At 35.3% G+C, this 11,696-nt stretch overlaps 1 protein-coding gene across 2 annotated transcripts in view; it reads right to left on the bottom strand.

The window, feature by feature from the left end:
* Nucleotides 1–2,081: 2,081 nt before the first annotated feature.
* The window catches only part of LOC149906744 (sodium-independent sulfate anion transporter-like), a 34,016-nt gene continuing 24,401 nt past the window's right edge, over nt 2,082–11,696 (bottom strand). For both annotated transcript variants that reach the window (XM_090104929.1, XM_090104930.1), the window contains exons 5-14: nt 10,849–10,953; nt 10,243–10,361; nt 9,681–9,843; nt 8,794–8,958; nt 7,458–7,619; nt 6,841–6,981; nt 6,158–6,303; nt 3,218–3,379; nt 2,665–2,818; nt 2,082–2,285 (exon numbers count right to left, since the gene is read on the bottom strand). In XM_090104929.1, coding sequence (XP_089961055.1) covers nt 2,239–2,285; nt 2,665–2,818; nt 3,218–3,379; nt 6,158–6,303; nt 6,841–6,981; nt 7,458–7,619; nt 8,794–8,958; nt 9,681–9,843; nt 10,243–10,361; nt 10,849–10,953 — 1,364 coding nt within the window. In that variant the 3' untranslated portion in view covers nt 2,082–2,238. The remainder of the gene's footprint in view (nt 2,286–2,664; nt 2,819–3,217; nt 3,380–6,157; nt 6,304–6,840; nt 6,982–7,457; nt 7,620–8,793; nt 8,959–9,680; nt 9,844–10,242; nt 10,362–10,848; nt 10,954–11,696) is intronic.

Here is an 11,696-nt window from a genome sequence, read left to right as displayed (position 1 = left end):
CGCTGGTACCGGTGGCTTAGTCGCGTGGGCGTTTGTCGAACTCGTCGGAAAAATAGCGAAAGTCAAACGATTTGTAACACAAAAATTTTAGAATTTACCGATAGCCCATAAAAAAGTAGTAGGCGGTAGTGTCATGCCATACTTTTCCGGTGTGACTTACAGCCCGCCATACCGACGCGAATGTGTTGATTTAAATAAAACAATCATTCAACCATTTGTACCAGGCTTACTTTTGCACAGGTAACTATCGTCGTGCAGCCATTTACGAATATCGCCATGCCATACTTTTCGGACGATTCCAAATGGTCGCCATACCGCCGAAAATCTGCAAAAAATTTTTATTTCGCCAAACTTTTAGTACCAGTATTGCATTTGGATTTTTGGAGAGTATTTGATAAAATGTGACCATTATTATATTTGCCATACTTCTAGTAGGGGGAAAAAGTGCTGTCATACTTGAAAACTTAATTTATTATTAATTTATATAAGTGAAGATTTCCAACACATAGATCTTTGAAATTTTGTATTTATATTTGTTGATCCTCAAACTTACAGGAAAAATAAGTGCCATACTGTTACAAATCGTTTGACTTTCGCTATTTTCCGACGAGTTCGACTAACGCCCACGCGACTAAGCCGCCGGTACCAGCGTTCACGCCATCGTTTTTCTTTTTGTCATTGCGTACTAAGACCCCTGTAGAACCGCCATCCTGTTACAAATGACTCGAAATTTTGTGTCAGTATCTCCCGGTCTAACTGGTTTAAATTTTCTTTCAATCTTGTGCCATGGGGAAATAACGTGACTTTATGTAGATGAGGTACAGAATTGTTTGTTGTATAGTGAGAGAAATTGTAATGTTTAATAGCGTTGAAAGATTTGAGTGTGGTAGCTAAATGGAAAATCTTGTAGCTATATAATATATCACCTAGTTTTTTTTGAAGTGAAACTTCTTTATCGGGGTTGGAAAAAATTTAGTGTAACATTTTTTCGTTACGCGTGACATGTTTCCGTTACGCGCCATCTTTTTCTTATCCCTACCACGCGTGATTCGACGTATTTCTGTAAAGTTGCATATAGTAAATTATTTTTTGAAAAATAACGTCATAAAGTAGTTTCACTTCTTACGTGTGTACACTAGTACACGCACACATTTTTTTATTTTCAACTGAGGGCAATTAATATTTTATTAACGTGCCATTTCTATTCCGTTAATTAACTACATATCAATTAGTACTAATGAATCGACCTTTTTAAGTGCTACAAGTCAAATTATTCGTATTGGTAAATGATATAATACAGTAAAAGTACCTAATTAAGAATAATTTGCTAGGGCTAATAGATGATATCTCTTAGTATGGCCATAGATACTTTTGCGTCTCAGTGATAGAAGTTAAAAATAAAAACAAGACACTGAGCGACCGTACACGGACTGCTCGACCAGTTAAGAGGAGGCTCACTAACATAATTTCTGGCACTGTAAAATAATATCCTGGGATTGCATAGTAAACTATATTTTCTTACTGTTAACATTAATTATTATAGACATAAAGTCCAAGTAAATGTTAAAAAAAATTGGTTGTCTGTAAAGTCGGTTTACCGACGATAGTTGAACGTGACAACGTCCAATTGTGCTTCTTTGTCGCTCGTTCCGCGCTCTCGCTTGCACTTCAAGCCTTACTTGGAACGCCTCAGAGCGAGGTAACGCCGCATGAGTCATGTTTTTTCGTGCGTGCAGCCGGCTCTATCGAATTATAAGACGTTGTCACGTCAAAAAATGTAATAATCCTTAAAAAAAGGCATAATTTTTGAATAAAAAATGAATCCAGTGAAAATGTTACAATTACGTAATTGTCTTGTACATCGAAAGAAAAAGACGCAATAACTCATATACTAAAGTTCCATTTTGATTGTTTGTGTGCCTGTTTCAGAATATTAATAATTCACATAAAATTTAGGGAGCCTCCCCCTGAGCGACGTACACGGACTGCTTATGTTATAGTATGAAAAATTCTCTTTCCCTTTTCTTATAACAACCAAAATAATTATAATAGGTACAATCTTACCAAATAAAACACACATGGAGCAATAATAAAAATTCTTTATTTTACAATTTACAATATTTATATTAATAAATAATTGTATACATAATAATATATTATTAATATCACATTCTGTATCTACATTAATTGGAAGAACTAAACCCTGTTTGAACACGTTTTTAATTTTAACATATACTATCACGTTGGTATACTTATGCTACTATCTTGTCTTGCAGACTGTAAACCTGAAAATAAATAAAATATTCTGTTAAAGTCATAAAATAAATAAAATTGAATAAATGGACATTGGATTTTTTAGAATTTATAAATGTTTAATTTTAGATATAGTTGATTGGTAAATTTTTATGATTTAAAATCATTAAAAATAATTTTGATTCACATTATTTCATCTGGTAACATTATTTCACTATGTATCAAAAAGCGGATTCAATATTTAAATCCATATAAATATAAAGAAGAGATTACTCTTTAGTGATAAGGCCGTCCTCTGTGCTAGTCTAGCTATAAGTTTTAGTTTTAAGTAATAATAGATATATGTATACTAGTATAGTAAAGTGTAATAAATAAATAAATAATAAATGAAATAAAAATAATATTTCTCACCTAATACTAAATCTTCTAAACTGGGACCACTAACGAACTTGTGCGACATATCCTGCGAGATATCTTCAAACAATTTGCGGATTTTCACGTCGAAGTTCCACAACAACACACTATGATTGTTCTTCTCTAAATCTAATATCACAGTAGTAAGATTCTGCGAAAAAAAAAGAGTTAGGGGATTATATAACTTATGATATAGCGATAAGGTTTAGTTTTGAATGGTTTAAGATTTTAAGAGTCAATCCAAATTTAAATATATGAATAAAGACAGTAACTGCAAAAAATATTATATCTTGTATGTCAGTACGAAACTTGGCGTTCGCTTATTATCATTATTTTTAATAAACCATGTCTTTTATATTTCATTTTATAGCATTCAAATAATTTTGAAATAATAATTTTTCACCGAATAGGCCAAATTCGATCACAAGGCGGGATTCAAACCCGTTTCTTGCACCGTGATTCATTAAAAATTTCACAATATGACTTTCACTAAATTTTTAAAGCCAAACAAAAACATACCTAACCACACACTAAATAAGGTTGATTTTACCTCAGCAACACCAAAATCGCAGGCCCTCAACTGCCTGCCATCGAACACAAACACGAGGCTACGGATTTGAACCTGCGACCTCACTGTATGGGCCACGTGTTCCGCTGACGCGTAGGAAAGTGTGCCCGTGAAGGTTATGATTATGCAGTCCTGGTTACCGAGCTGTTGGAAACATTTAATTATTTATTCAAAAAATATTTAAATGGGTATAATAAACGAAATAGCATATAAATCTATACTAATGGGTGTTAATGAAAAGCGTAAAAAAATATTGAATAATCTATAACATAGGTTTTTTAAACTTCGTCTACTTAATAAAAAAAATAAAATAAAATAATATTTATTAGCAAATTTTCATATTCGGTTCACAACTTTGCTCTGTCTTCTGAACTTGGTTATTACCTCTGTCTCAGAAAACAATGCCTTCCCTTATGAGTTCATACAAATAATAATTCTCACAAGTTAAATCGTTTCTAATAATAACAATATAATTATACATTATAAGTGAGTACTCTAACACTTGTGCACTCTCCGAAATAGAAATCAATTATATTTTTTGGAAGGCAACTAGAAAAGTTCTAAGCCATACTTAAGCGAGTAGCATTTACACGTTTCTAAGGCACTCTTCTAATGCATTATACTAAACACTAATGATAATGTAAACCGGGCTAAATTCTAGAACTTTCCAAAGTTAGGTAGAGGGACTAGAAAGCATGTGTTCGTCCAGAGATTCACACATCTCCTATAGACTACAAGCCCGCATAGGACAAAAATATGGGTCAAATGAACCACCAGGGGACATATCTAGAACGATAGCAGAGCAAAAAATAATAAGATTCATCACTATGCCGTCACTTGTAAGCTGTCCAACTGAGCGCAGATGAGAATTGAAAAGTACAGGTAGACTCGGTAAATTTTGGTCATATATTTTTGTACAGCATTCTTAACCATCGATAGATCCATTAAAAATAATAAGAAACCGCTCAGTGCCGTACAAAAATGGTGGTCCACCAAGTCGGAATTTTTATTTAATTTCCGAGAGTGACCGGGGGTAAATTTGGTCATTTGACCATGTACGGCATCTGTGTCATACTATTGCTATACTGCTTTTAATCCATTATTCCGCAACGCCGTACAAAAATCATGGGGACAAGTCGAAAAAATCGAGAGTTATAATCCCCTCTCTTTCCCCACTCCAGGGGGTCATTTGACACAACACGAAATAAATTTATTTTTAAAGTATTTTATGCATAGATAATATTTTTTCATGTGCCGTACATTTTCGTTGGTTCAAAGGGGAAAAATCTGAAAAAGAAAAAAATCCATATAACGAAATGTTTGCTTTATATTTTTATAATAAAATATAAATATACATTAATATTAAGAAGCTCGAGGTGGTTAATTATCACCTTGGAAAGTCGGAGTCAGGTGGAATGGACTCCGTTAAATTGATGAACTAATAAAAAAGCTATGAACGAAAAGATGTGAATTATATGCAATCAGTCCATGAATACAGGTAAAGTCACAAGCAAATGCTAGTAATATATACATATTCAAAATGTACAAGTAAAGCGCTTTCAAATGATACCAAATACTGCATATTTATCTTAACTTTATTTTTTTACTCTGTATGTTTTGTCCGCTAGAGGGCGCCACATTAGATTTTGTGAAACCCCATATGGCCTTTAGCTAGCTGGTCGCTGGTTATCCAGTGAACAATTCAGACGCTTCTAATGATATGTCATTTGTCGAATTCTGATAAGTAGTTTAGAAGTTACGAGGGAATAGATGAACATACATACATGACGTGTAAACAACCATAACCCTCCTTTTGCTTTGCCGTAGTTGGGTAAAAATATGTTAATGCCGTACTGTATCAAATGGCCATAAAGCACCCTTAAAATTGTAGCTTTCGTCGCTTTCATCAGCCTAAAAGATGTGGTCTGCACAAAAATGTACGGCATCGTTTTTTCCTAATTTATCTATGTTAATACTATTTAAAACAACGGATAAAGTGTAGAAAACTATTTCATTAATCTACGATGTTTAAACTTTAACAAAATTTCTGGTTTTGCATTTCTCTATAACTTTTTTTAGAACGGTTTCTTTTGAACGGCAATACTATACAACAATTGAATTTTACAATATCATGTTAAAAAAAAGTTCCCGTACAGGGTCAAATGACCTTACAGCTCTTTATATCAAGAATTCGATGAAATTAAGATGATTATTGGTATACGTTTAAAAGAACAATTATTTTTTGACGGCATTGCTTTTAATAGTACTTTTGAGTGCTAGATAATGTTTTGGAACCGAAGCCGTACTTAGTCAAATGACCCCGTGGAGTGGGGAAAGAGAGGGGATTGCAACTCTCGATTTTTGTACGGCGTTGCGGAATAATGGATTAAAAGCAGTATAGCAATAGTATGACACAGATGCCGTACATGGTCAAATGACCAAATTTACCCCCGGTAACTCTCGGAAATTAAATAAAAATTCCGACTTGGTGGACCACCATTTTTGTACGGCACTGAGCGGTTTCTTATTATTTTTAATGGATCTATCGATGGTTAAGAATGCCGTACAAAAATATATGACCAAAATTTACCGAGTCTACCTGTACTTTTCAATTCTCATCTGCACTCAGTTGGACAGCTTACAAGTGACGGCATAGTGATGAATCTTATTATTTTTTGCTCTGCTATCGATCTAGATATGTCCCCTGGTGGTTCATTTGACCCATATTTTTGTCCTATGCGGGCTTGTAGTCTACTACAGAATATGCGAGCCTGGTACCTTAATGTCGGTGCGGTCAATGTTTTATACAGCTCCTACAGTTCATGTGAACCTAGTAAATAAATCTCTGCATCGTTGAAAAGAGCTTTTCTTATAATGAGAAGTTTTCGCATGCATCTCCTATAGTATATGTGAGCCTGGTACCTTAACACACTCTGTATGCAAGTGCGGTCGTGCAGCAGTGAACAGCGCCCGCAAAGCATCAGCGGCCACACCACCAGCGATACCATATTCCAGCCCCACACACGCTCCCAGTACCACTGTTAGCAGCCACACGCAGAGTTCCGCTTCTAAAACAAACGAAATGTATTTTCAAGTGAAACTTCTTTAAGCATGTTGAGAATAAAATTTAAAGGTCGCGTCATGGCAATACCGTCACGTCATGGAGTGAGGCAATAATTTCAAGGTCGCGTCATGGCAATACCGTCACGTCATGGATGCGATAATTTTGGTATCTTTGAATCTTGCCAAAGAAGTTTTATTTCTGACACGTGTGCCCGGCACACACGCTTTTTTGTTATCATATTAATTATAGACCGGGCTAGCGTCATTTGAGAATTTTTTAAGATAAACCTTTGGCGCCATCAAAAGGAAGTTAACTCACGAAAAATTTGCTTAAATTATAAAAATCAGGGATATCTGTAATTAAACGATCACTACAAATACCAAAAAAAACTAAGAACACATTACAATATCCATATAATATGTGTTTGTTAATAGTAGTGAAAGCAGTAAAATATTTATTCCAACAAAATTTCAAATTACCCTATCAAATATAAACTATTTAATGCAAACAAAAATATTGCCAAAATGTAAGATTCACTTACTGCTATTCTGCCAAAGCCGTTTAACAATGGACAGTTCTATGATTGAAATCATGGCAACCATGATGATTCCCGCCAGTGTTGCCCTCGGGATAAAATAAAACGCCTCCGCTAAAAGTGTTACAGATAGCAACACTAGACACGCTGAAAGAAAATTAAGAATTTAAAGGCAACAACAATTAATAAAGTTTTAAAAACCGTAACACACGCTTAATCTCATTAAACTATTGTATTGTCACCGATCCTAGATAAGTGAACAAACTTAAGTCCGTTTAGAATGGGACGAAATCGAGTCCAAAGTAGTCGGTTACATACATAGGTGAAGCTAATAAAAGCGTGTTAAAAAGAAGTACATTTTTTTAACCGAAATAAAACTAAATCTATTTCTATTCTTATATAATAGTCATTCAGCCCGGATAAGTCAACCGTTGGACGTAGGCCTCCCCCATAATGCGCCACAGTTGCAACTGTGGCAGTAAAAACTGAAAAACAACTTGTTTGAATTCAATACTTATTATTTTTCGATTGTACTTGCATCTAGTTTATAATTCTAATTAGTAATGTTGTGTATACGATTATAATCTTCTTTCTATCTCCTTAAAACAAAATATATTACTCACCCTTAAAAAAACTCCCGGCGGGTGTAACAACCCCACTCGCATGATTGAGTGCAGTTCTAGTGAACGAGCCAGTAGCAGGCATGCTCTGTGCGAGCGAAGCGAACGCGTTGCACAGTCCGAGTGCTAGCATCTCTTGTGTTGCGTCTACTGCGCGACTGCCAGCTGAAATATTGTGTCTTATAGTGTTAGGTATAAAGGTCGAGAATCGAATAGCAAAGTGATGCGACGCGGCCACTGCGCAGTTATCGATTGGGGATAGATATTGTGTCTTATAGTTATAAGCATAAGGTTGAAAATCGTATAGCAGAATACTATGTAACATATGTTATGTGTTGTTATGTTTTGTTAGGTTATGTGTCTTATAATATTAAGTGTAAGGTTGAGTATCGAAAAGCAAAGCTTGTGCGTCGGGTCTACCACACGGTTGCTAGATAACATGATAGATAATATTGTAAATAATATTGCTTTTTATGATAATAAGTAATATAATAGCTGTGAATCGAATAACAGTATCAAATTGTAGAACGCTGTGTCGCGTCTACCGCGTGACTATCGGCTGAGGGATACATATAAAAAAAGACGTGTGTCACTCGGGGACTGCCGCGGTAAAGCTATTGCATGCTTTGCCTTCAAGCCACACCTCCGAGCCCGTCGGAGTGGGGAGCGTGAGGTTTTTTCGTTACGGAATTTCTCGATTCGGTCCCCGCGCTCAAGGCCCGCGATAGAAGCTATGCAATAGCTTAATATTGTTTGACTGACCGGTTGGCTTGGTTGGTATAGTGGCCCTGCCTTCCAAGCCAGAGGTCGTGGGTTCGATTCCCACCCGGGGCAAATAAATAAATAAATAAATAAATAAATAAATATTATAGGACATTATTACACAAATCGACCTAGTCCCACAGTAAGCTCAAAGGCTTGTGTTGTGGGTACTAGGCGACGATAAATATAATATTATAAATACATATATAGATAATAACACCCAGACCCAAGAACAAATAATTGAGTTCATCACACAAATATTTGCCCTGACCGGGGATCGAACCCGGGACCGTCGGCTCAGTAGGCAGTTGCTTTTACCACTGCGCCAACCGCGTCGTCGAATATTTGTGTGATGAACATAGATGTTTGCTCTGTGTCGGGGTGTTAATTATCTATATAAGTATTTATTTAATAATTATATACATATGTATGTTTATCAGCCATCTGGTTTCCATAACACAAGCGAAAGCTTAGTATGGGATCAGATTGTGCCGTGTGTGAAAATTGTCCTGAAATATTTATTTATTTATTATTTATTTATTGTGTTTTTAAAATCTCCTTAAATCAAAATACTAACCAAAAGCCTTAGCAATAGCGATACTCTCGAGTATAGCGACTAGGGGCATCACGAGCCCCTCGGGCCCCAACTCCGCGAGCATACCGTCGAATCCTAAAGTTACATTGTTAACTGTTGTACTGAACGGTGGGAGCCCGAAACGTGGGAGGCCCCCGTGGATTGTACCTAGAATAAATAATAAATTAAAATTGTAGTTTTAATATAAATTGTTTCTTGACGTGACAACTTCTTATAATTCGATAGAGCCGGCTGCACGCACGAAAAAACATGACTCATGCGGCGTTACCTCGCTCTGAGGCGTTCCATGTAAGGCTTGAAGTGCAAGCGAGAGCGCGGAACGAGCGACAAAGAAGCACAATCGAACGTTGTCATTTTCAACTATCGTCAGTAAACCGACATTACAGACAACCATTTTTTTTTTTTAGGGAAAAGTTCTCTAGCTGTGCATTTTTTTGAGGTGAAAATAGCTTCGCGTCATAGACATATTAATGTTATAACAATTCATATATTTGAATTTTTAAGCCCTATGATTTACTTTTTTGATGGGAATATTAAATTTTCAAGTTTCATGGCAGTAATTTTAATTTATTCACGTAGTATAACCACACATTATTAAATTTATTAATCCCTTGACCACCGAGCGGCACGATCGGGCCACGACACAATAGATTTTCTATCGTGTCTGTGATTCCTGGCAATGTCTTTTGCTGGTTCTTACTATCTAGCGTGCAACCCTATACTACCCTATTATTAACCTATTTAATTCACAAAACTAAATCAAAATTAGTTTACACTATGAATGGCGCGAAAGGATGCGGGTTCGAGTCCCGCTTCGTGATCGAATTTTTTCTATTCTTTATAAATTTATATAGTTTACACTAACTCACCAGTCAGTTTAAACGGCGTTTTCCCATACAAGAACAGTACGTACGCGAGAATCGAACCCACGAACACGACTAGCGCGTTCCGTGCCCGAACTACGTATAACCATGTGGCTGAAGTTAGTGAGCGACATTTTGACGAACCCTCGGGGGCGGTTATTGTTGACCGCTGAAATCAATTAAAATTATTGACTTTAAAGTTTAATTTGCTTTTTGTGAAATTTCAAAAATATAGGTTTTCATTCTGCTTATTATGTGAATTAGAAATTTTTGTAAGATTCAAAAATTCTGAAGCAATGGTTCAAACTGTGATGTCATTACAATACATGTCTAGTAATAAAGTTTATCTGTATTAACAGTATTAAAGTATAACTCTTATCTTATTTTTTCCAAAAGAATTTTAATTAAATAGAAAATAATAAAAAAATCATTTATTTGGAAACAATACATAAATACAAAACAAATTTGACACGACGATCTCTGATTGTAATTGAAAATTTTAATTAAATGGACACTCAAACTGGATTGATAAGAGTTAATTTATTAAAAATAAATAAGACCCGCTCACCTTAATTAAAAATAACGATATAATAGTTGCAACTCCTAGTATAGTGTCCCATAGCTGCACTGTACCGATGTTTTTGAAGAAATTTATTAGAGCGCTTATAAAAGTGTTGCCAGACGACCCTGAAAATGGAGAAAATTATTTTACTCAAAAACAATTCCTATATAACATTTCAAAATTGTTACTACTGTATGGTAAAAATGTTCAAAATGATTGTCTAGATTTGGCAGATGGGCAGAAAATTGTACTTTTTCTTTTATAATACACTAGATTCCGCCCGCGGCTTCCCGCGTGGTGTTTCGATAAAAGGTAGCCTATGTTCTTTCTCAGGGTCTAAAGATTGCCTGTGCCAAATTTCATCAAAATCGGTTGAGAGGTTTACGCGTGAAAGCGTGACAGACAGACAGACAGAGTTACTTTCGCATTTATAATATTATAATATAGTTGGGAAGTAGGGATAACATAGAAAGTTGTAAGAATATATGGGTGTATGTTTGTAACTCTTTCACACAAAAATAATTGAACGGATTTTTATAATACAAGGCTAGAAAAAGATATCAGCTGTGGATATATTAAGGCACAGCTAGTACAGCATAAAAAAGTACTTACCAGCAACCCTGAAAAGAGATTTCAACTGTGCGGCCGATATCTGCAAAGCCGCCGCGGTAGTGAAACCGCTTATAACCGGTTTCGATATAAAATCTAGTAGAAAACCTGCAAGACATTGATACGATACCGTTAAACCGAGTTTACTTAAACCACCTGAGTAAATAAATTGTACAGAGACAAACCTTCTTTAGAAGTGCAAAATTCTTACCTATTTGATAGGGTTGTTAGTAATAACTAATAAAAATTTATTTACTTTCCCATTGTAATCTTTTTAATGGTTTAAATTATGATCTTTTTATAGTATAATTCATACGCACAGTGCAATAAACAAAAATACCGCATTTTTCCATAATAATAAAAACATATATAAAAACTTGCAACTGCAGAAAACAAACAACTAAAATATTGTCAACTGGTAAACTGTCAGTTAAATTGAACACTGGTTTCTTTTTCAAATCTCGCCGTACGTACAAGCACAACATACAGATACAACCAGTAGGGAAACTTCATACAACACGTTCGAAATGGCTCACGCACACATGCAAGTGTGAAACCCTACGATTATCGTAAACACGCTTGCTTGTGTGCGTGAGCCATTTCGAGCGTTTGTATGAAGTTTCCCTTCTGGTTGTATCTGTATATTGTGGTTGTATAAAGCTTTGTCTCTGTAATATTTATTTACTCATGTGCTTAATCGTTAAGGCTTATCTAGTTTACTTAAACAGAGTTTAACTTTATCTAGTTTACTTAAACGGAGTTTATCTACAAGTCTGCGCACGAGTGGCCGATTGCAAACATATTGTAAAGATTAGTGTTATGATTTTGGAATCTTATCTAGGCATTAACGT

The sequence above is a fragment of the Colias eurytheme genome, chromosome 8 (assembly GCF_061535395.1).
Source record: "Colias eurytheme isolate Ceu_HAF_F1 chromosome 8, ilColEury1 Martin Lab GWU primary, whole genome shotgun sequence".
Lineage (NCBI taxonomy): Eukaryota > Metazoa > Arthropoda > Insecta > Lepidoptera > Pieridae > Colias > Colias eurytheme.
This window is presented reverse-complemented; position numbering and strand designations above follow the sequence as displayed.